General features: G+C 35.8%; 3 protein-coding genes and 1 long non-coding RNA gene across 8 annotated transcripts; 2 read left to right on the forward strand and 2 right to left on the reverse strand.

Moving 5' to 3' along the window:
- Positions 1–15: 15 nt before the first annotated feature.
- Positions 16–1,781, forward strand: hint2 (histidine triad nucleotide binding protein 2). Of its 2 annotated transcripts, none has more exons than XM_042000528.1 (5): positions 16–308; positions 554–691; positions 812–916; positions 1,389–1,461; positions 1,542–1,781. In XM_042000528.1, exons 1-5 carry the CDS (start codon positions 222–224, stop codon positions 1,631–1,633), a joined length of 495 nt encoding a protein of 164 aa, XP_041856462.1. In that variant the 5' UTR covers positions 16–221; the 3' UTR covers positions 1,634–1,781. The 2 variants fall into 2 exon arrangements, with proteins under 2 accessions (XP_041856462.1, XP_041856461.1); XM_042000527.1 differs by lacking the exon at positions 16–308 and adding an exon at positions 315–452.
- On the reverse strand, positions 1,588–10,189 carry LOC121649585. Its single transcript, XR_006012135.1, has 3 exons — positions 10,132–10,189; positions 3,254–3,316; positions 1,588–1,713 (listed from the first exon to the last, which is right to left on the reverse strand). It is a non-coding gene; the product is annotated as an uncharacterized LOC121649585 (long non-coding RNA).
- On the forward strand, positions 3,961–16,173 carry LOC121649580 (long-chain-fatty-acid--CoA ligase ACSBG2-like). Of its 2 annotated transcripts, XM_042000520.1 has the most exons (15): positions 3,961–4,109; positions 5,183–5,227; positions 5,322–5,527; positions 6,640–6,917; positions 7,566–7,654; positions 9,912–10,032; positions 10,159–10,239; positions 10,412–10,561; positions 12,210–12,377; positions 12,468–12,649; positions 12,826–13,056; positions 13,183–13,400; positions 14,641–14,780; positions 14,874–15,117; positions 15,410–16,173. In XM_042000520.1, exons 2-15 carry the CDS (start codon positions 5,193–5,195, stop codon positions 15,496–15,498), a joined length of 2,232 nt encoding a protein of 743 aa, XP_041856454.1. In that variant the 5' UTR covers positions 3,961–4,109; positions 5,183–5,192; the 3' UTR covers positions 15,499–16,173. The 2 variants fall into 2 exon arrangements, with proteins under 2 accessions (XP_041856454.1, XP_041856456.1); XM_042000522.1 differs by lacking the exon at positions 3,961–4,109 and having other exon boundaries at positions 5,102–5,227.
- LOC121649583 (flavin reductase (NADPH)-like) lies at positions 15,877–24,980 on the reverse strand. Of its 3 annotated transcripts, XR_006012134.1 has the most exons (6): positions 24,698–24,980; positions 21,716–21,924; positions 20,461–20,662; positions 19,240–19,404; positions 18,759–18,992; positions 15,877–18,636 (listed from the first exon to the last, which is right to left on the reverse strand). XR_006012134.1 is itself a non-coding variant. In XM_042000526.1 (5 exons), the coding sequence occupies exons 2-5, from the start codon at positions 21,848–21,850 to the stop codon at positions 18,835–18,837; spliced, it is 660 nt and encodes a 219-aa protein (XP_041856460.1). In that variant the 5' UTR covers position 21,851; positions 24,698–24,980; the 3' UTR covers positions 15,877–18,834. The 3 variants fall into 3 exon arrangements, 2 of the variants coding, with proteins under 2 accessions (XP_041856460.1, XP_041856459.1); XM_042000526.1 differs by having other exon boundaries at positions 15,877–18,992; positions 21,716–21,851; XM_042000525.1 differs by having other exon boundaries at positions 15,877–18,992.
- Between the last annotated feature and the right edge of the window lie 460 nt (positions 24,981–25,440).

Here is a 25,440-nt window from a genome sequence, read left to right on the forward strand (position 1 = left end):
ACAAAAGTGCAGAGGGTGCACACCGGTACACAAAGGTGTGCTTTCTATCAGTGGACTACAGTAAACGGAGATTTGGAAAATGCTATTTTTAACAAGTGTTTTGAATGCAACATTACGTTTGCGTTGCACAGTTGTGAGCCCATGACGGGGCATGTACAACCTAAACTAGTAGTTTCCTAGTCACTAAAATACTAGTGACGTTCAACGCCAAATAGCTAAGCATGTATATTCGCTGTATTTTACGAGCACCGGTCGTCGGAACCAGAGTGGCCCAGTTAAGCCGCTTGCACCATGTTTGTCGAACCGAGGTAGCTTACCAAAAAATAAAACGTGCGCTTATTCTCATGATCATTTCCTTGTCGTTTACTGCTTCTGAGCCTTTTCACAACATCTGTCCTGCCAGCTCTGGTGGTGCCTGTGGGAAACCTGCAGGGTCCCACCACCACCAAGAGGTTTGGTTTATACAGCCACCTTAATGCTGCTTTAATGTTTGTTTTTGTAATGCAGTAATCAGTTTATTTTTCTCTCATTCCCGTGTCCCACTGAACTTTAGAGATCACTATGCTCAAAAAGTGATGAAGTGAAGCTGGCAGAGGAGGCCAGTAAGAAGTACGGCTCTCCAGCGCCAACCATCTTCTCCAAAGTGATTGACAAAAGCATCCCAGCTGATATTATTTATGAAGATGAGAAGGTAAACAACTTCTAGCATGTTGGGATTATTTGATCTGCTCTAGTCCACATGAAATATAGAGATAAATTGACATAATCTTGCTTTAGAATCTTTCTTAAATGTTGTTTTTGTGTTCACCAGTGTTTGGCATTTAGGGATATCAGCCCACAAGCCCCTGTTCACTTTTTGGTTATTCCAAGGGTCCCTATTCCCCGCATAAGTGCAGCCAAAGATGATGACGCAGAAGTAAGTTGTTTTGTCTGAAACTGAGTGAGGGGCACCATACATCCAGGACAAGCTGTTACTTGGAACATAGAGACAAAGAAAATACTACCAGTTTGACAAATCCCGTCTTCCAAAGTTAATCAGCTTTTTAAATTTAACTTAAAATCAAAATGTGCCCACAGTGATGCTGCTGTGTTTAGCTTTGCAACAGGAAATCAAAAGATGTCAACCACAGTGCTTTGTTTAATTTGAAAAGTTAAGCACTTTGACATAAACAGGAGTGCAAACAGTGGAAAGAAATTTTCAGTCTGAGGCACTAACTCACTCTTGCTTTGCCTTCATTCACCAGTTCACATCTGAACTTCTTTCATTTTGAATTGAAGTCAAGACATAATTATGAGTTTATTCTCTCATGTGTTCTTTAACATTTTTAATAATGTTAATGAGACCAGTGAAAATCCTGTTTACAGTGCTCTTTCTTCTCAACTTTCAGCTCTTGGGACATTTGCTGATTGTTGCTAAAAATGTGGCAAAGGAAGAATCTCTAAATGAAGGATACAGAGTTGGTAAGTTAATAAACATTCTGTTGTTCTGGGATTGATGTGAATATACAAGCCGTTTATTTACCTTCACACTGAATTCTCAGTGATCAACGATGGAAAGCATGGATCTCAGTCAGTCTACCATCTTCATGTCCATGTCCTGGGGGGACGACAGATGACATGGCCGCCAGGATAACTGTGTCACATGCACGCGTGCTCTCTGTTCTTTCTTCATCTCCAGCCTGGCTTTAGTTTCACAATCTCGAGATGGCAACACTTTTAAAAATAAAAAAGTATTAAACATTATGATCAAAATGTTCTCAAATAAAGAATTATTTCTCATATGAAATGACTCAGTTCAGTTCTTGAAGCAGATATTTTAATTCACTGATGATTCTCTGTCAGAGTAGTAAACCATGACCCATTCTTGCTTGTAAAGACCAACACTTTGAGGGATGCTCCTTTCACAATGAACTCTTACACCCTCACGTCACCAATTAAAGGTACAGTGTGTAAGAATCACTGACATCTAGTGGTAAAGATGGGCAGAGGAATGCCCAACACAGACAGCGGCCAAAATTCTTGCAGACAATAATATGCTTTAATGAGTGATTTCATCTAGTTGCTCCTGGTGCAGCAATGACTGTACTACAGGTACCTACTTCAACATTGTGTACATGGGTACTGTGTTCTTCTATGTCTCTTTAAAGGCTTTATTTATCCTACAAATATGGTGGCTGCCCTGTATGTGAACTCACAACAAGTAAAAGGCTCGTTCTAAGTGAGACAGGTTTTAAAATAGTTCTTTTAAATATTTAAAAAACTTTTTATCAGAATCTAATCGCGTTACTAAATAGTAACGCGATTAGATTCTAATAAAAACAGTTTTTAATGATATATTGATATTTTTTGTCACTGACCTTTGATTTTGTTACGTGTTGCACCTTTAATCTGCTGATTGTAGAATCTGCTAGAATAGATTTTTTTTTCATTGTGTGACAATGAATTCTCTTCTTTGCTTTTGGCAAAGATTTTTTCATAAAAACTTTTTTTATTATTATATTTTCTGCGAAATTAAATTGAAATACCACAAAGTTGAGAGAACAATACAGTAAATGCAAGAGCTGTTCCAGTTAGTTTTTACCACTCAGCTGTGCGATCAGAAGTAGCTAGCTATTAATGTTATTAAAATATAATTAGTTTGGGGTTCAGACTCTTAAAACCAGCAGTTATAAATATCTGGATAATGGCTCTTTATTTAGCAAATGTTCCTGATCTTCATAAATCATGCAGCTCTAATGTAATGAGCAGTTAAAAATAGACTTTAGATGTTCTGAAGTCCTTTTCCAAACAGAAGCCAATCAAGCTGCCATTCAGAGAGGTCCTAGTAATAAATGAAGAGCTAAAAAAAAGGCTGCAAAGTGTCAACAAGGAGGAGGATTTTCCACGGTCTGGCACTCCAAACCTTCTCTCAAAAGCTGATTTATAAAGCATTTGTAAATAATGTCTTAGCTAATAATAAATTAATTAACCTAAGCTGATATGGTGCATTTTTGCAGCGCAAATCCTGTTAAAAACTACACTAAATTTATATATTTCAACTCTTGAGTGTGCACTATATTGCTGACTCTGAAGAAGCCCCCTCATTAATCACTCAGAACCTCTGGACTCAATGGCTTTAGTCCAGAGACAAGCAGAGGGGGTCGGGGTCAGGACGGCTGTGGTGTGACTGGGTGGTGTCATTCAGTGACCTTAGTATCTAAGTGAGGTAACTCGTTGGAGAAACATGGTTAAACTTTTACCTATATTTACTTACAAAACAGTGTTCACTTCCTCCTCTGAGATCATGCGTAGATCAGGACAAAGGCAGAAACAAGACCTATTCATGGAAAGAAGAGCTTTTATTTTCTTTTTAATTAAAACATGACCCAACATTTGATTTATTTGATGTATTCTGCACCACCAGCAAATACATGTAGATATTTTAGAGATAAACTTAATAAAATGCTTCTGTTCTATACTGTACATTTGTTGTTAATGTTTCCACATTTTTAGATGTGTTTGTTAGAAAATGCCAGAATTGCACAAGTTTTAATTAGTGAACAACTCTTTTAAGGGTCAAAGTCTCATCTGTCCTCATAACCTAAGAGAACTTATCTCGTCTTATCATTACTTCTCTCTCGGGCCTCATCAAACATGTTTGATAATGACTGTCTTCACAAACAGATTTGAGCTGATAAAATCAGGACCGGACCCCACACCCACCCTAGCTTTAATGTACCTCATTGACTTTTAGGATCTATAAATCCTTCCCCTGATGACTGCTGGTGGTGACTGTCACCAATACCAACAGTTGTCAGCTTTTGTAATTAATACAAACACGGCAGGTTTCTGTAGCCGCTCACTGTTTGTGTGTGTTATTCTTCAGGACTTCTTCACCTTGATGAGCTGCAACCTTTGATAATTTTTTTCTCAGGTGGATTTAGCACTTTTCTGCAGCTTCAGATGAGGCAGGGAAATCTGCTTTGACTTTATTCAAATTCCTTATTGGTTGATATTTCTGCCAGAGGGCAATGGTTGAGTTCCTGAACTGGGCAAAGGTTGATGCAGGTCTGTCCTACACCTGGTTGCTCCTGACAAATTGATGCCATTCAGCTGTTTGAGCAGAGAAGGTAAGCTACCATTTAATTTTCTTCAGTTCTTCTGCTTTTTGATAGTGAAGGTGTTTTTTTTTTTTTTTTTTTTTGGGAAATATTCAATAAGATGGGCAGGTTGTGAGTGAGGACATCCACATATAAACCACATATAGCTGCAAGTAGAAAATTGTAACATCATACTTATTTTCTTCTTAAGAAGACTGCGTTTTAATGTGGATTTTTATGATTTTTGTTTTTTTCCTGATACATTTCTCTCTTTATCTCTGGGTGATACAGAAATCCAAGTAATGTAGGAGCATGAAATAATTTTTTTTCTTGCATGGGAGGATATTATATGATATTTGCACAATTGCACAATAGTGAGCAAAGATTTTGCTGTTGCCACTTCACGTTGTCACACTGCACTTTTGTAAGTTGCATGAACTTTGGGTGAGAGGAATCTTGAAACTCAGGAAGCAGAGGTCAAGCAGCCTTCTGCGTTGACAGATCTTAATCTAATATGGTTTCATAAATGAAGCATGGCATTTGCTAATTAATAAGGCACTAATTTGATGTTGAGTTTTATGTGATCTAAGCAGAGACTTTCAATTAATTGATTGCTTTAATAGTGTAGAAAAAGTACAAAAACATATATTTATAATGTAATAAATATGATGAAAATTGTTTGAATGCAAAGTGTAACTTAGAAGGTTTTTTTTCAACAATATGTATTTATTTAAGCCCTAAAACTTTTTGTTGGTCAGTTTTTGACTCAAACAAACTTGCAATGACAGCATTTGCATGAATTTCTTTGCTTCATAGTTGCTCACAGATCGAGATGTAATGTACAAATTGTGCATGGAGGTGAAGCAATGTCTCCTGGCACAATATTAAGAATTTCAACATTTGGACTACTGCCGTGTGCAACTTGTGGCATCAGCATTCATCAGTGCTGACCTGTTGCAATGACTTCAATGAATGTCAGAGCTGTATAAATGAGAGGAGCAGTGCTGTTTCCCAAAAGCTAATCTTATCAGCCTGGGGTGTCCTAAGCGGAGGACATCTGAAGACTTTTAATGCTGATTCTATTTCACCTTCTCTGTTTATAGCAAATAGAAGATGAGTGCCAAGGAAAGTACAGTTATGAGTGACAGGTAACAACATGATTTTCAGAAGATTATAAAACTTTTTGTTTTATCCGTCTCTAAACAAAAAGTCTGATTTATTCACTCTCAAATGCTATCTCAGTATCCCGTCCCAAGAAGAAAAGCCTGTGTTGGAGGCAACAGAAAGAAAGAACCACTCCACCATTGTCCTCAATGGCAAAGTGGACACATCCGACCTCAGTCCAGAGGCAGTTTCAGAGAGCCAAGGACCTTCAAGTCGCTCTGAACGATTGGCCAAGCTTCCCAGATCTCAGGAGGTGAAGGAAACTATTAAAGAACTCTCACCAGGTAAGACTGAGTGTGACTTTAGGAGAGAGGAACTACTTTGAAATTCAAAACTACTTCAAAACTATAGATAGCTCTTTTGTTTCCAGCTAAGTTTCAGCAGGATTAATTAGATGACAGGGGATTTTCATTTAGAGAGCAATGTGCGATAAATAAAAGACAACAAGAATATAATTTATGAAGCTGTTTAAAGGAAATGTTTGTCAGGATGAGGTCGGAAAATAAGTTTTAAAGGAAAGAAAGGAAAATGAAAAGATCAATTAGACAAAGTTCCTCAGGGCTCAAAGGTGTCCTATCTCCATTTGAACTTATGATGCAGAAAAGACTGCCTCAGGGTTTTTCTCACTGACGTGTTTAAAGGTTATCTCTCATTGACCTAAAGTAGTGGGTAAAGTTTTAAAGACAGGATTGATCAGAGCAGCAGCAGGGATGATCAGTCCCAGTTGTCATTTTTATTATTACCTAGTGTATTATTATTAACTCTGGGTCATACTGGATGAAATGTACTATTTAAGACAAATCTGACTGCTTTATTGATGCATTAGAAAACTGTTTTTCATGCCACATTATCAAGCGTAAAAACAAGTTGGTTAAGTTTTATAAAAAGAATGTAAATTAGACATGGACTTAAGGGAAGTACTAAACCTCAACGTGGAGATTTATTTAATAACAGATAATGTTTTTACGGACTAAATTGTTGAGATATTTGTACAAATATTAAAATCTTGCAGAAAATGACATAAATGTTAGATAAAAACAGGTTAAATAAGCCTGCGTGTGTATTTGGAAAACATGAACTTGTTATTCTAGGTTAGTTTTTCTTTCACTTCCTCAAATCAAGTCTGATTGGTAGGTGAGCCCCACGCATTCCAGCTTTCTGTTCTGTATCAGGTGACAGCAAAGCTTTACTTATTCACCGCACAGCTGCAAATCATGCTTCTCTGAAACAGCACACACCCACTGGGAGACTCCAGGGATGTTTGCTCTCATCTCATTCGTTTGACTCTTTCTCCAAACGTGAGCTTTCGGTGCCTTCTGTGTGGAGCTGGTTTCTTGCAACACAAACTTGTCAGTAATGGCGGGTAAATGCATCTGCCCATGTTGTCCCAATACAGAGACAAAGCCAGTTCTGCTGCCACTAAATATTCCAACAACTCTGGCCCCTGCTGAGCAGCTATGGAGCTCCAGGAGAGATCAGGCAGTGAGGCTGAGGATGGAGGGCTCAGGTCCGGGCTCAGAAACTCCAATCACCATCCATCAGATGTTTCTGGAGACGGTGGAAAGGTGTGGGGATCTGCCAGCTTTGGTTTCCAAAAAAGATGGCCAGTTGGTAACTCTGACTTGGAGGCAGTACTATGAGCAGTGTCGTGCAGCGGCTAAAAGTTTCATCAAGGTTAGTATATTTAATAATTTAACTTTCTCTGCTTGCATAAAAAAGTGCATTACTGTGATTGTAGAATATAGTATTGTCAGGAAATATTTAAGCAGTTGTTGACTTTGGCACTAATTCAGCTCTAATAAACAAAACTTTACAGGTCCTTAGAGGAATCATATTATATGTATTTTTAATAATTCATGAAAGATAAGGCTAAAATGCATCCTGATATTCTTTCAAATCTAAATGTTAAAGTCATTGTCACATCTTTATTTACATCCAATGTGCAGTAGTAACTAAAATAACCAAATACATGAATTTTTAATTAGGCCCTGTTTATGTTTCCAGTCAAAGTCTATAGTTACAGTCTAAACAAAACACAAACACAGTTACAGATCCAGAAATGAATATGCATGAAATGTACACACAATAGATTTAATAAATTACAAGCTGCATTAAACCTTTATCTCCTGGCCTCGGTTTACTCTGTGGTGTGAGAATAGAACACTGAAAACTAACACTTGGGTGTGTAAAATTCACAACCTGTGTTACAGCTCCTGTTTCATGGTTATGAAGGTGGAAGGGCTTTGAAAACAAAAAGTGGGTCAAAAGTAATGTAGGCATGGTGCAGCTGTGTCATTTAAGTATATGTCCTCTCATTTGTAGCTGGGGCTGAAGCGTTTCCATGGCGTCGGTATTCTTGGATTCAACTCTCCTGAGTGGTTCATCTCAGACATTGGCTGCATCTTTGCCGGGTAAGACCACATGTCTGGAGCTGAGTCTGACAAGCTCAAATGATGAATGTCCAGATATACCTTTCTTCTACCCTGTTTTGATAATATCAGTTTATCTCTGCCAAACAGGTTTGGGCTGGAATAGTTTGATTGCCTTGAGGAACTTTAGAACAGTATGGGAGTTTACTTCCTCAATCCTCTCTACAAAGGAGTTCAGAGCCATAGTGACGGTGAAATGTGGTAAACTGTGCAACCGTACAATAACAGTTCGTCTTAGATTTATTTACATATACTTCAAACATTAATACAGCAGCAAAAAACATTTCCTATGTTCCTATGTTAATGTGAATTTATGCTCTGATGAAATTTCTACTTTTTTAGTTAAAAAGACCCCCATTGAGAGATTAGCAGATAACAAACATTTTTGTTGTCATTGTGCATGGGCAAAACAGTTCAAATGCAGTCCATGTTTGCTCTATAAAGAGAAGGGAAAGATGTCTATAAAGTTATTAAGAACCTATAAAACTTGTTAAACTATAAAAATAGATGACTAGGAGTAAAAACATAAAAACACACCCACAAGACATGATCACATTCTGCTGGTAGTCATAAGTAAATGTAATGATATTATTTTCCATTGGTATTGCATGCAATGTATATTGCACAGAAAGTAAGTTGCATTTAAAGTCAAAACTCAGCAGAATTTTGTGCAGTTATGACTCTAAATGTTTTTGTGAGGTTGATGAAGCTTCATAAAGTGAAAAAAGTGCTTTTATGACATGTAAAAATGAGTTTCCTTCTTTTTTGGCTTCAAATTTACGAGTTTATTTCTTTAAAATGTAATTAATTTAAGTTTTTAGTACAAATATTTATTTTTGTTTATTATATATTGTTTATTTAAAAGATATTAGAATAGACAAATACACTTTCATCTCCTCATGTATGTCCAATAGTTTTAAGTAATTATTAGCCTTATTCCTTCTTCCTCATGCTCTACATGCTGATACAATTACTGAGTTGTCCAGTGGGTTTATACACTAAGAGATAATTCTTCTTTTTTTTCCTGTGAGTTAGTATCTGGTTGTTGTGTTACTTTTGTGACATGTCTTTTTGATTTGGTTATTATTTAAGAACTCTTAATGATTAGCAGCTCTGTTTTTTTCTGTAAAAGTTGTAGGAAATTTTCTGGTGTGTTCATGTACAGGTGTAACAGTTTGTTGTCTGGTGATGGTGTGGATTGTAGGGTCGTTGCTTTCTGCCTGCTGTGTTTTTGTCTCCTTTCTTCTTTCCCTTTTGCTTCTTTTTGCTATTTTCCTTCTTTTTCTGTCCCCTCCGGTCAGGTCCAGCAAGATTAGATACATCATGATACATGGTTCAAAGTAAATAAATAAATAAATGAATCAGATTTTCAAGAGGAGCCTTATACCCATAAGCCTCCCCTTGGCTAAGCAAATTTGTTCAGCACGATACAGCAACCAGATTATCATTCTGCTTGCTATAATGATGGACAGGACAGGTAAAAAAAACAAAAAACAAAAACATATACAAATATATATATATATATATATATATATATATATATATATATATATATATATATATATATATATATATATATATATGTATATATATATATATATATATATATGTATAATAAAAATGATTTGCATGTGCAAAACAGTTCAAATGCAGTCCATGTTTGCTCCATAAAGAGAAGGGAAAGATGTCTATAAAGTTATTAAGAACCTATAAAACTTGTAAAACTATAAAAATAGATGACTAGGAGTAAAAACATAAAAACACACCCACAAGACATGATCACATTCTGCTGGCAGTCATAAGTAAATGTAATGATATTATTTTCCATTGGTATTGCAGATAATGTATATTGCACAGAAAGTAAGTTGCATTTAAAGTCAAAACTCAGCAGAATTTTGTGCAGTTATGACTCTAAATGTTTTTGTGAGGTTGATGAAGCTTCATAAAGTGAAAAAAGTGCTTTTATGACATGTAAAAATGAGTTTTCTTCTTTTTTGGCTTTAAATTTATGAGTTTATTTCTTGAAAATGTAATTAATTTAATTTTTAGTACAAATATTTATTTTTGTTTATTATATATTGTTTATTTAAAAGGTAATAGAATAGACAAATACACTTTCTTCTCCTCACGTATGTCCAATATGGTTTTAAGTAATTATTAGCCAGTTAAAATTAAAAATTCTAATGACAGTGAAGAATTAAAGAAAATGTGTGGATTAATGGTTTGTTTTCTACCCCAGGGGCCTGGCAGTTGGCATTTACACAACCAACTCCCCAGAGGCTTGCCAGTATGTGGCTGCCAACTGTGAAGCCAACGTTCTGATTGTGGAGAACCAAAAACAGCTCGACAAAATCCTGCAGGTCAGGAGTAAACTGTAATACTTTAGTGTGTTGTAATAAAGTATAAAAGTAATAACTAACTGCAAAAAAAAAAAGAGAAAAGAATCTGGTCTCACATACCTTTGCTTATCTATTCTTGTCCAACAGGTTAAGGATCAACTGCCCCATCTGAAAGCCATTGTTCAGTATAAAGGCGAGCTGCAGCAGAAAGAACCGTTCCTGTATACAGTATGTTGACACAGCAAACATGTTGACATGCAGATAAATCACATGGTTGTGGGACATCTGATAACACATTGTGTATGATGCTCACAATTTCAATCAAACATGATGGAAATAAAATTGTAGCTGGTGCTCAGTACAGTTTTTGTAAAAAAATATAACTATTGCATTTCCGTAGTGGGAGGAGTTTATGAAGCTTGGAGAGGAGGAGTCCGATGAAGAACTGAATGCCATAATTGACAGTCTTCGGGCCAATGAGTGCTGCACCCTCATCTATACCTCAGGAACTACTGGCAACCCTAAAGGAGTTATGCTTAGCCATGACAATGTAAGTAACAAGGGGCTTGCCTTTTCTTTTTTTTTTATCTTTGGATACTGGGGCTTCTTAGGGTTTTAATTAACCTACTGAAAAGATTGATGTTTAATTTATCACAAAGTCATCATAACTTGCCACTATTTGTCTTGTTATCTTGATCAATTTTCAACTGAATAATTATTTCAGTTATTATTATTTTACATTCTCATGGATAGGGACAGGCTTTTGGATAAAAGTTTGTGATTCAGGTGTGAAAATGTAATAATAACTTTTAAGTTACTGCTCAAAGGTAAATTGAATTAGATGTAATATTAAAAAATTATGGTTGCTTTCAGTACTTGTGCAAGGAATAAATACAACACCAGTGAATACTGGGCTTAAAATGAAATAAACAAAAACAAAGTTAAAAGTAAGGTGATTCATATTTGGAAAAGGTAACTCGTAATTTAAACACTACTGTAGTAGTATAACATTCAGACCTTTTCACAGTATAAAGGTCAACTTAAAGGTCCCATCTTATACAAAATTTACTTTCTAAAGGTTTTCTAACAGTCATATGTGTCCTCATAGCCTATGTATGAGGTCCAAAAAGAGGAAATTCTGTCTCCTCTCTCATTTGCTTGCTCCACTTTCTGGCAAATATGTGCTCAAATGAGTGAGTCTTAGATCTGAGACCAGGCGGAGCCTGCCCTCTAAAATTACCAAACAGGTGCCAGCGAAAGCCAGATCCTTTTCCAGAGAGGGGCGTGGACAGGCACCACTCATGAACATTTAAAGGTTCAGAAACAGCCCGTTCTCAGTAGAGCTCAGTAGAGCCACATTTGGAATGGATTAAATTAAGGACCAAGGCTGAATTTGAGGTGATACACTTTGAAATCAATGTTGTTGGACCTCTGATGAAATTGTTGAAAAAAATGTATAGTAAGGGATCTTTAAGTGATTGATAAATAGTGAAATGGACCCAACACAGAACCTTGGGGAACACCAAAAACATGTCACCATTTAAATTTTATGCCAATGCCTCTTTAAAATAATGTTAATATTTATTCTCAGAAACCTGACTAAATCTTGTCTGCTTCCGAATACAAATACTTCGGTTTTGAATTTTTTTCATTAAGATGTTTTTAAAGCTGCAGGCAATTTTTTTTAAATGAAAAGGCCTTTTTTTTATCTTAATAATCTTAATATAATAGAAGATTCACTTTTTTGTGTTTTTGAAGGTGCATTTTGATGTTAATGGCTTTAAGCTGACAATTCATGCAGCTTCATATCCTTCTTAAAGTGTCATTAAAGGGCAGCAACAAGAAAAATATGACTCAGATGTGTGATGTGAGCTATTTTGTGGACAGAAAATTAGTAAAAACTCAAAAGTAGGAGGACAAAAGTTTATGAATTGTTTTCTAAAGTCGGTGTCAGGCTGATCCCTACCTATACACTACTATATGGAGCTAATGACACTGCAGTCGTGCCTCATACATTTGACATAATAAGCTGTGCAAGCATCTCAACAACACTGTCTGGCAGGAAGATGGGATTCCACATCTCAAGCAGAGTTTAACAACCTCTAACTTTGCTGCTTTACTTTCATGTTTTTTGTGTGATAAGTTAAATTTCACAGTGAACATTTAAATCTTAAAAACGGTCTCCTTTCCTGTTTTAGCTCACATGGACAGCCCATACAGCAGCTAATTTGATGAACGCGAGCTACGGTGTGGAAGTTCTGGTCAGTTACCTGCCGCTTAGCCATGTGGCAGCTCAAATGGTTGACATGTGGATTTGCATGAGTTTTGCAGGAACCACCTACTTTGCAGAACCAGATGCCCTGAAAGTAAGCTTTTAATTTATATACAGTATAGATAAACATAGAATTAGTGAATATAAATATCGCTGACTGGGATCACTGTATATTTTTTTCCAGGGCTCCTTAGTAAACACACTGAAAGATGCCCGTCCAACGCTTTTCTTGGGGGTTCCACGAGTGTGGGAGAAAATGCAGGAGAGTATGAGAGCTGCAGGTGCCAAGGCACCCCTACTGAGGAAGAGAGTGGCAGACTGGGCAAAGTCCATTGGCCTGCAATATAGCTATAGTGCCATGAACGGGTGAGTCAGCAGCAGGGATCAGTTCTTAGAAGAACAGGAGCCCAACTTATTTTACTATTTAGATGAGTTTTATTTAAACATAATACTGTTGTATTTAGACAGTTTGTGTGTCACAAATTTAATTCTTCTGTACATGTAGAACATATTTGTACATATTTGATTTTTGTGCATTACAGGGAGAATGCAGTGCCGTGGGGTTTCATGCTGGCTAACAATCTGGTCTTTAAGAAGGTGCGTGCTGCTCTGGGTTTAGACCGCTGCAGGTTCTGCTGCACAGGAGCTGCCCCCATCACCAAAGAAACTCTGGATTACTTCATGAGCTTGAACATCCCTGTGAAGGAGCTTTACGGCATGAGTGAAAGCTCAGGCCCACACACAGTCTCCATCAACGAGTATCGTATCACAAGGTGAGCATCAAATCACTGTGGAGAACTTCATATAGCACAAGTTGTGTGAACACCCTTTGTGACTCAAAAGGACTGCAGTGAAAGTGTACGGGTGTGTATGAGCATGTCCCTGATTCATCTTTGCAGCTGTGGAAAGGTGATGCCAGGCTGCAAAACAAACCTGGTGAATCAAGATGAGGAAGGTAATGGAGAAATCTGTTTCTGGGGTCGCCACGTTTTTATGGGCTATCTGAACATGCCGGACAAAACTTCGGAGGCTCTCGATCAGAAAGGATGGCTGCACTCTGGAGACCTGGGAAAACACGATAAGCAAGATTTCCTGTACATTACAGGAAGGATTAAAGGTAAGGTGTATTTCTTAATTTATGAAAAGATGATAGTTTTGACACAAGCCATATATTTGCAAGTTTTCTTTCTCATTTTACAGTTTTTAGTTTATCTATTTAAAAAAAAGGGAAAAAAGAAGAGATTATTTGCTCAGTACAGAAATGCTCTAACTCCAAACAAAACAAAACAAAAATGATATGATATGACATGATATATGATATGATATGATATGATATGATATGATATGATATGATATGATATGATATGGTCAGTAGCTTCATTAACTTCAGAAAAATGGGGGGAAAAAAGAAATAAATGTAACCTACTTTAACGTAAAAGTGTGAAATTTTTTTAAATGTTTTAGCCATTGACTACCAAGCTGTGGTAAAGTAGAAAGATGTCTGCAGTATTCAACAAAACAGTAATTTGTTCCATATGTAAATATAATATGTATATTTTTTCAAATATCCCAAAAACATTGTTTTATCATTTACTTATTTTTTATACTTATTCCTATTTTATTTTTCCTTATTATTACTTTAATGCAGAGAGCTTAAATTTTACAGAAAACTGAATATGGTAGAAGTCTGACAGCATTTATGTTAAGAACAAAGTATTCTTTCCTATTAATTGTACTGTAACATATCCTTTTCAGCTACTTGTGACATGTAAAAAGTCTGACCTCCAGGCAGAAGACCACCAGTCTATAAATGTTTCTAAACTATTTCGACAACATTATCCATTTTGAGGGATCTATTTGCACGAATGCCTCAGAATTCAGTGAATACTGCTGTAATCTAATACACTCTTCAGTACAGCATTTGATTTAATCCTTTACTGATAATAATAGACTTGGCAGGTGCTTGGCAGTTTCAGTGTTCAAGACTATGTTCAAGACAATGGTTTTCACAGACTACTCTGCTTCCAAGGATATCTGTTACCATTTTAAAGTTTTTATGTGTTTTTAAACTTCCTAAATCCACTCATGAACAAATAGACCTCTGTTCTGTCTAAGTGGGCTCCTGCCATAGACATCAGTCTTTACCTCCTTTGTCCAACATTAAATATCACAAAACCTTGCTGGAACCAAAGTACATCTTTTTTTTTTTACATGTTAACATGAATTGAGTGAGTCACTCAATGGCCTTGCATTCAAAAATCCCAGAAAAGAGCTGTATAATGTTTTGTTAACTATTTCAAGCATAACTGAGCTACAGATTGAATAACAAGCTAAATAAATTTGTCCTTTTTGTGTAGAACTGATTATCACTGCCGGCGGTGAGAACATCCCTCCTGTGCCCATCGAGGATGCAGTGAAGAATGAGCTACCCATCATTAGCAACGCCATGCTTATCGGAGACAAGCTCAAGTTCCTCTCCATGCTGCTCACATTAAAGGTAACTGGAACTTCCTTCCTGTAAAGAGTCACAGCTGCTGCTTTAATAAAATAAAAAGTGTAATAATCCTTATTTTTTTTCTTTTTTATACAGTGTGTAATGGACGACAATGGCGATCCTACAGATGAACTGAGTCCTGAGGCTTTGAACTTCTGCCAGCAGCACGGCATTAGGGCAACCAAGGTGTCAGAGATCATAGCCAATAAGGAGCCGGCTATCTACAAGGCCATTCAAGAGGGAATGGAGCGCGTTAATGCCAAATCAAGATCCAATGCCCAGAAGGTCCAGAAGTGGGTCATACTGGAGCAAGACTTCTCTGTCAGTGGAGGGGAACTGGGTAGGTCTTTAGAAGATTTGTTGTGTTTTCTTTCTCTTTTGCCATCTGAAACAAATCTCTTCTATTGTTGTTAAGGAATGAGGAGGTGTTTATCATTAATCAGGTTCTAAGTACAGGTCATGTGATAATCTCTCAAGACTTCTGAACCCTGGCCAAACATTGCAGTAAAGTTTTCTTGGCCTAGTAGTGGTTAAATGTTTACAGCAGATAAAATGTTGTTATGCAAGTACTGCTCAGCAGAACCTCAGACATCTGATAAACCATTGTTTGTTTGTTTTTTCTCTCTGTTCAGGACCCACCTTGAAATTAAGGAGGCCCATTGTTGTGAAGATGTACCAGGAGAAAATAAACGAAATGTATGAAGCGGTAGAAAGGCAGTAGACTTGGGATGGACAGGGATGGACATGGGAAATGTGGCCAGAAAAGATCAACATAGAACTGCTGAAGATTCTGGTTGTTTTGTATTTAACAGAATGGAGTTTTGCCAGAAGAAGTGGAGACTCCTATTGTTTGATTTTTAAGCTGTTAAATTAAGTTTCACTTTCTGACAGAAATCATCTGAATCAGAGTCAAATTTGACCATCTGAAACACAGGTGACATCACTCAACTCCAAACATGCCACACACACAGTGAGAAGCACTGGATGCTGTCAGCTTACTAGGAAGTCAGTTTTACATTTGAACAGGTTTTAAGGAGAATTTTTTAAACCAATCTACTAATGATCCAGTAAAGATGCTTAATGAGGAGATACTTTTTTATTTCTGGTGTAGCAGTATCTATTTAAAGGTTTTACAGCGCTAGGTTACAAGTTGTGTACATGAGAAAATCCTTATCTTGAAAACTGGTAGTAGTTGTTTTTATAATGTAAAAATAACATCGGGTGTCTGTATTTAGTTAATCACTATATGTGCAAATTGTAAATCACACATGAATTTCTGCTTCTCTATGTACAGTTTGACAGATAAAGAAAATATTTATTTTGTGATAGATTTTCCATGATTGTCAATATAAAATTCAGGTGATTTGGACAACAGAATTAAAGACATTTAATTATTTTCTTTCATTATTACTTTCTCAGAAACTCTCAGATGACAATCTACTTAACAATCACCTCCATTACTACTAACACTGGTAAACTGCTGAGATGAGCATATTCATGCTACATTTGACTGATTAAAGATTTCTATAATATATTGTTAAAAAAAGAAGAAAAAGACAAACTATAAACTGGCAATAAAGTATCTGCATATAGATTGACAAGTTGTGTAAATGATCCTCATCTTGTTTAATTATCAAATGTGAAAATTATTTTATCAAATATCTGAAAACCTTATGAAAATTTAGTCCGATAGCTTGACTTTGTAACCATGGTTGCCAAAAAACTATTAACACTGTTAACAACTAAACCGGGTCGAGTTATGACAATCCAGCCTTAAAATTAGTGTAAAAGTTCAGTCATCATTTTTTCGCCTGCAGACTGGACAAAATGCAGCTACTCGTCTTATGACAGAAAAAATAAATAAATGGTGTGATAATCTCTTCCAAGCATTTACAGCCGGTTCAATCCAGTTTGAAATTATATTGGTTGTTTTGAAGTCTCGGTCATAAATTGCTATCCAGCTTTTTTAACAACAAAATTGTTCATCCTCCATAACGAAGAATACTCCTTTTAAATGAATGCTTGAAGAACCATAATAATGATTTAAATAAATTTTAGAGTAAAAGGGTCATTTTGGCAGGTACTTGTACAGTGCCCCAGTTAGAGAACAATTCTTAAATGGTTTACACTTTTGCAAATCTACGTAACTAACCTCATTATTTTTATTTGCATATGAGTTCTGTCATCTAGTTAAAGCATTTAATAACTTTTTCTTCTGCTGAACTTAGTGCTAGGAAGTGCTAGCATGCTAACAAGCTAAACAAATGGACAACAGTTGGACAAACACAAAGACAATAGTTAAAAGCACAAATGGAGACAACACCTGAATTTAGGTCTTGCACAATGTCGATCACTTTTTTTTATTATTATTATTATTTATTTGTTTGTTGTTTCTGGATGTTGTTGCCTATCCCTGCTGGTCCTTGTGATAAAATGACATGCCTATAGTTTCCTCAAACCAAATTAAAAATTCCTTTACATTAAGAAATAAAGCAAAATGCATTCTTGAACCTTGTTTTTCGCTTCAGCATAACTCAAATGGTGGGTCTAGAGGGTGAGCAATAACAGAATGGTAAATACAAACATTTAGCATGCAAGAACATCCATGATTTTTCTGTTCATAAGCTATGCTTGTTTATGTTACTTGTAAAAACTAACTAAAAAGTCACTAATAATCTGAATATGAGGCTTGAATATTTTTAGGAATGTAAATGCGATCGTTTCATCCTTGTATAAAAAATTTTAGTAACTCAAATATCCTGGCTTTTTGCATACGTCACTATCTGGTGAGATAACTGCTGAAATCCTGGATAAAGTTCTCTCATCATTCAATAAAAATGCTGCAGCTGAGCAATGAGCCATGTGTAGCCAAAACCTGGAATTAAGATTTAGATTTGATAAGCTGCTGACATTTTCTTTGACAGCTCATATCAAACATCTTCTTTGACGTCACAGCATATTACTGCCTTGCATGTCTTAATTTCTTCTTAGATCAGGAGAGTTCAGAGGTCGTTCAACTTTTCAGACCTGCCTGGAAACTTTCTTTGACATAAAGTACTTCCTGTACTCAGTTAATAAATGGTGTAACGCATCTTCACTCATGAAGAGAAATCTACTAGAATATGTAAGATAAAATAGACATATTTTTGTTAAATCAAGTTACTGTTTAATAATTAAATATGGCACGATACTGCAGTGGTTACTACACGCACATGTAAATATGAGAGTAACTATACTTTTTGCCTTCTGTCAACATACTGTCAATGATAATAGCAACACAAACAATAATATATGTGTTTTTCCAACACATAAAAGCAAAAAGTTAAACCAAAGTTAATAAAAAGACATTCATCAGGTGGATGATATGAGGCAGTAAAAAGGCCAAATCTGTTAGAAATTAGAAGTGCCAGTTCATCCAATATTATAAAAACACGTTTTCCTCCTCCAGCTGTGGCTGTAACTCACCATGAAGACAGTTCTGGCTTTATTTGCTTCATGTTCAAGATTTAGATCAATTCCGGGCACAGTCAGGCTTTTGTTTGCAGTGTTTACAACACTGAAATTTTTGAGTTTTTGAAAAGCCTGTCTTTATAGTGTTGTTTGCTTTAGTTAAAACCTAATTCCCTTTGCACTACTTTTAAAAAAAATCTAAGCAAAGTGAAGTGTCAGTGATTAAGCTGATTTTTACCACTTCATTATTACTGCTACTGAAAGAGAGAATAACACTATGCTTTTCAAGAGGGAGTCTTTAAAATGGAGCATTTCAGACTGAAGCTTTAAAAAAGGGTATGAAAAAAACGATAAAAAAAATGTACAGCACAAACAAGCATATTATAGGCACTTAAATAGCCATGTAAAGCTAATCAGAACTGCAGACATGGGTGACATTACTATACATACTGATTCAAAGCTTATGTAAAGTATTTATGAATGGATGCTGTGAGGATTTAATTTTGTAAAAACAGCTTTTTGGACTAAAACATTAATATTTGAAAAACATTATTTGAAACATTGCTTTTTCTGTCATTTTGATGAGCTGACACTGGCATCTTCCTCTTCACTTAGTGGTGATGGCGACTCCCTGCTTGACCCAGGCGTTACTGTTGAGCAGAGAGAGCATGAAGCGAGCCACGTCGCCTCTTCCCACTGCGCTGCGTGCCGGCTGACCGTTGCTCTCTGGCACAAAGTATCCCTCATGGGTCAGAAACTCTTGAGCTGCAGACAGCATAGAGATTACAGCAAAGAGCTTTTCCATCAAGATAATAAAAGACACCAAAATGAATAAGGATAATAATTAAACTTAAAAGAACTGCTTGGCTGATCACATGGGGACACAGTAATAAGCTTGCGCTATGACTAAATAGGTCCTGAGGCATAAAAGCTTTTTAAGCTCTTCCGTAAATGGAGCTCTACTGTTTTGTTTGATGCCAGCTATGACTATGACCACCATATCTCTTCTCACCTGTGGCTGGCAGGTTCTTGAGGCCAGGGGGTCGAACTACTGTCCAGTTGATGTCCTCTGTCTTTTTCAGGAAGTGCTCCATCTCATACATGTTGGTGAGGACACTTCTGATCAGGGGCAGCAGCAGGAACCGGATAAAGTATGAAGACTGAGTTCCAGAGTTAGCTAACGAACAAAGTACAACACAATCAAACCTAAGCTAGCATATCTACAGTACTGTGCAAAAATCTTGAGATACTCCTCGTTTTTATTTCAGATGTTGACAGGAAAAGAGGAAGTAGATGCAGGTGCAATTTATTGTAACATAAATGTAAATACAGATCAGTCCACTTTTATGAGCTTTGGTATTTGATGTGATCACCTTTATTCAACACAGCTTGAATCCTCCTAGAATGGTTTCTTGTAATTTCTCTAAGTAGACTTCAAGAATAGTTCTCGAGGCTTCATGAAAAACTTTATAAAATTCTTCTGTGGATCTTTCTGCCTTTTGTTCTGTTCGCTGTCCAGATGATCCCACACATTTAGGTCTGGGCTCTGATGAGGATTCATCATCCCCAAAAGAACTATGCCACTGATTTTCAGTCCAGCTCTTGTATTATTTAGCACACCTCAGCCTTTTTTCTACACCTCCTATGGAGCATTCCTGATACTGTAGCTCATGCGTCCGGTATTTGGTACATTTATTTAGAATAGCTGTAAGACATCACTTTTAAGTAACTCATCTGATGATTTTGGTCCTCAGATTGTTCCTTAAATTTGTTAATGACACACTGCACACCATGTTAAGATACACCACTAGCTTACTACTCTGCCACTGGTCGTAATGCTTCCAAAAAAGGTTGTTGATAATCAACAATTCTTGGAAGAACATTTTCAGAGAATCTTCCCCTGAGACACTCCTGATAAAAACAAGTCATTTGAAAAGTGCTTCATTCCTTAAGAGAACTCCTGCAGTGAAAAACCCTTCAGTACGAACTTAGGAGGACGTTTCTTTTTTTAAAGGTTTAAGGGTTTCTTAAGAAAAGGAAAAAGAAGAAAAAAAGCCTATTGAAAAAAAAGTTCACACTAAAGCAGAGTTCTCTAACTAATTGATTTAAAAATATAAAGAATATATCAAATGAACACGAAGGTATTAAAACCTCTCAAGTATTCTCTGGTGTTCCTGGAAAGTAATTTTGAGTGACACAAGTGAGAACATTAAAGTTTGGGTTTTTCACTCACGATCGGTGTACCAGGAAGTCATGGTGATGACCCTGTTGACACGAGTTTCTTGCATGGCACTGACCACCGCAGCCATGGACATGGTGTAGCCTGTGACCCCCGAAAAGAAGGATGCTGGGAAGCCGAGGCAGGACATAACCACATCCTGTCCTTTGAAATGAGTCTTCAGACTGTCTGCTGAGAAAATATCAGCCTTCACCACCTGGAGACATGGAGGGCAGGTAACTATTTCATCCTCATATCCAACACTTCAAGTATTCTTGCACAAGTATTCTTAATTGCAGAATTCACAAGTGATTCATAGAAAATACATAAAGAGGTCTAAGTCAGGCAATCCTTGAAGATGATCTTAGAGGGCTGGTTCTTCAAACGTAATCTTATCGGATTTCGGTTATCGGATAGGATCAAATCTTGAAAATGGGTTGTTCAAAATCTGGATTCTGAAATCAGCTTGGATCAGGTAATCCAGTCCTGGTTGTTATCCCGATAAAACCCTCTGTTTTATTTGGGAATTGGGATTTGGTGATCCTGAAAAACAGGATTTTGGATCAGGGTGATCCAATCCTATTTTGCTTTGAATAACCGGGGTAAAAGTAAGCTGGATTACGTGATCCACCGTCCTGAAAAATGGGATTCCCAAATCCGGATAGTTTTTATCTGACTTAAATTTTTTGAACAACCGGCCCAGAAGCTTACAGAGAAACTATGACAATACTAGAACTTTTATGAGTATACAAAAAATCTACAAGGCAAAACACATTATAATGATAATGAACTGAAGTTAGCAAAAGTTTAACTAGTAATGCACAAATGAGTCAATTCCAGTAAGTACATTACATATCCAAACAAAAAAACAAATACAGAATTTATCATGGACTATTTGGGACTGACACTATGAAGTGCAACATGAGAGTAAGTTTAAAAATAAACTACACTATGTGTGTTTAGTATAATAAAACAGCAAGTCAGAGAGTCTCACCTGTGTTTGTGTTAATCATTGAACTGGGTGTGAGGTCTAAAGCACGTTAAATGTTACCTTTTAAATCTCATTGCTAGTTTAAATCTTGTTATGGTTTTCCCTTACAAATATTAAATAAAAACCAAATGTTCTTCTTTGCAGTTTACTCCATGTTATTTCACATCTGTGCCCAACTTTACACTGTTAAATCGTAAAACAACTGCTGGGTAGTAATGTGAGGAACATGCATGGCGTTAACCTCATTTAAGCTTCTGAACTCTGAACCTGGATAATTACCTTGAGGTTGTCATGATGCACTGTGAGCTTTGCTGGGTTTCTGACGATGGCGGTGACTGTGTGACCCTGCTCCAGTGCCTGTTTGACCAGATACTGTCCAGTTTGCCCAGTGGCTCCAAGCAAAGCGATTTTCATCCTCTGACACACAGAACTCAAGTCAATCCTCGAACTGATCAGTGGATCTCTCAAACTGAGTGGAGGTTTCCTCCCTGTTTCATAAGCACAAGTGTTAAAAAGGATTATTACGGTGCAATAAAGACATCCTCTCTGACAAATCTTGGTTTCTTATGTGACAAATTTTGAGCACAAAATACGCTCAGCTCAGTGGAAAAGGAGAAAAACGTTACTTACGTGATCAAAATCATGTTATAATGACAATTGGACGGAGGTAATATTACAAAAAATACATAAAAATCAGCACATTGAAGGGACTGCAACTCATATTTATTTTAATAGCTAAAACCAAGATAATAATCTATTAATTAATATTTTAATTGATGTATTTGCTAGACAAGACACCAGATCTCAATGTGATCTTTAGTAAACAGATTTGTGACAAACTACATTTTTTCAAACACTTGACTGACTCCAAGTAAAACTGGTGCAAGCATGAAGTTGTCCTGGTAAACTTTCAAACAAGCTCAAGAAATAACTGCAGTAAATTTTTCATTTTTTTAGATTGGCCCATCATCACTAGACTGATATGTTTATGCAATGTGTGAAACTGTTAAAACTTCATGTGCAAAGAGAAAAGCTGCTCAAGATTGTGTAAATTTAATGGAAGACAGAAACATTTCCATTCCACAAAATGACATAAGTGCACACTGTGTGTCTCTGTTTTAACCAGTGTGATCCAAATGAATTATTTTCACTGAAGTGGGGATGACGAGCCCGTTGGTCACAGGCTCTGTTAAATATGAAGCAGATAATGTTAAATGAGTCAGGACTAATATTCTGAACATCTGCAAGCTGGTAGTTTTAAGCTAATTGCACATTGGGTGAGATGTGCAAGGACAACTTACATTTAAGGAGAATATAGAAACAGTGGTATTAATTCAGTGTTTTACAGTTTCCTCTGATATGTAAGCCTTTGGCTATAAATAAGGTCTCATATTTAATGTGGATTGTTGGGGGTGTCAGAAATCTATAAATTGTTGCTTTTAGTCATTCTGCTTTCATGTTTATTACTGGAGATAAGTATGACACACCACCATGTTCTGTGTGATACAATCAGTTGGACTTTGTGCAGCACTGAAGTGCAAGAAAACTTTTAAAAACCAGTTCAAGGACTATTTACCAGAATTAACTGAATGCAAGATGACCCAATTTTTAAATAGTAATTTTAGGTAAAATATTAAGAACAGAGGGACAGTTACATCTGCCAAAATGCTGTATTCAATATCAGTTAATGCATTATTTATTAATGTTTATAACTGTTGCAAAAAATTAAATAAGGCATTTCTTTACATATTAAAAAGTACCTATTGTATGTAGTATTTTTAAAACTCTACTAAACTCTTAAAGATAAAAAAACCCAAAAGAATAAGAAAAAAATCCTTTCTGCTTAATAACTGATTAGTGGCCGAACCTGAAGAAAAGACACAAACATAAGTGTCTGATGTATAAAATGGTTTTTTAGCTGGACTCCTAATATGAATAGTAGAACTCCTGCAGAGATTAGCCCAAAAATAGAGTACATGCCTGTCCCCTATTTATTGAACTTGACTGCTTTCCCATGGCTCCCAGAATTAAATTCCTGTTAAAGCTTGTCTTTAAAATTTTTATTTTCATTGGATCATTACTTTTTTTTTTTTTTACTAATCCTTTCAAATCTCTTCTTTGTCCAATGACTGGGACTGCAGATGGAAACTAGAAAGCTATAATCTGGTGCAGAGCATCTCTTCTCAGCCTGGTCTGTATCTAATGATTTTACTGCACATAGTCTCTGACAAAAAAAAGACAATTAAAATAATAATAATAATAATAATAATAATAATAATAATATATATATATATATATATATATATAATGCCTTAAGACTATTTAGGCTATGCATTTTGGTACTGATCCGACACCAAGTAAATCCAGGGCAGGTATTGCCAATACCAATACTTTTGGGTTGAAATTTCACAATCATTTAATGATTTTGCCTTTAATTATTGATCGTCATTATAAAACACAGTACAAAGATTTTTTTGTCAAATGAAACATTTTTTATTAACAACCTGAATGGCAGAAATTAGAAATTTGATACTTTTTTCTTTTGTTCGTTTGTTTGTACACGAATAAAAATAACATCAACAATGTAACTAAATAAAATAACTGTTAATTCCTTTTATCACACACAATTATTTGATAAAAATAAACAGTGTAAATTTGCTAAACAAAAGCAAAACCTACAATTGGTTGGTTCTCCTTCATATTATTTAGTTTTTTGCCCTTCAAACCCTCTGCAGGAAAATATCGATCTCATCAAAATTCTATCAGCTCTAATGACCAGTTCTGCTGTAAATGATGCTAAACTAGATCAAATAAGATTAAGTAACTTTAAAACAAATATTTAGACTGTAAATGCTATATTTTGGTCATACTAACATGATACAGTTACAGATTTACTGTCTTCAAAGGCACAATCAATGAACCCAGTGTTAATTCTCTGGATCCCAAAATGTACAATCAAAACATGGAATTGATGGATTACTTAAGTGATTTTAGGAAGTTAAAACAAATGTTTAATTTATAATATTTTTTTACATCTTTGTATATTTTGCATATTATATTATATATATATTATATTATTATATATTATTATATCATATATATTGCATATTTCTGTTCTTGCTCCAAGCAGTGTGTATGTTTACCTGCTGTATTTAGCTTTTGCAAAATATTAACAAAAGATAAAATACCTGATCCACGACTTTAAAGTTTATTACTGCAAATCTTATAATTTTAATAACCGAACAGCTATGGTTGCCTTACCTTAAAGACTTGTTGTAAATTGCAGACTATTTAACCTAACCTTCTATGACCCCTGTGACTGTTACCAAACCAAAGTGAATCTCCAACCGTAGCTCGCAGCTTTCTTAAATGAAAGTATGCAGTTTAGATGGAAATTCGTTGTTCTACAGATATGCTGTTTGGCGTCGAAGACTATTCGCATTCATTACAATAATGTTAAGAATAAAACAGAGGTGTAACCGTTAAAAAAAAAACTAAATTAGCCAAATTAGTTGTTGTCACTCGCCGACGCCATCTTTGTTTACATGTTCAGGGAGACGTTCAAGATCAGCAACGTTGCGGTGCGTTTGTGATGCAGTAGTTTTAATCGTGAAAATGAATATGAACTTATTTCTTAAATAATATCCAGAGAGGTTAGGTGACCACTAAAATTAATGTCAACACGCACAGATAGCTAGATAGATAGATAGATAGATAGATAGATAGATAGATAGATAGATAGATAGATAGATAGATAGATAGATAGATAGATAGATAGATAGATAGATAGATAGATAGATAGATAGATAGATAGATAGATAGATAGATAGATAGATAGATAGATAGATAGATAAATAGATAGATCTGTTCAAACCATGCTCAGCTTCTAGTGATGTAGCATCTACTTTCTTTGTGGTCATGTATATTTTTACCTTGTTTTGGGCTGCTCCTGTGTGGGCGATAACAAATAGCAACAACAAACAAACAAAAAAGAACAAAAACAC

The sequence above is a fragment of the Melanotaenia boesemani genome, chromosome 11 (genome assembly GCF_017639745.1).
Source record: "Melanotaenia boesemani isolate fMelBoe1 chromosome 11, fMelBoe1.pri, whole genome shotgun sequence".
NCBI classification, from domain to species: Eukaryota; Metazoa; Chordata; class Actinopteri; order Atheriniformes; family Melanotaeniidae; genus Melanotaenia; species Melanotaenia boesemani.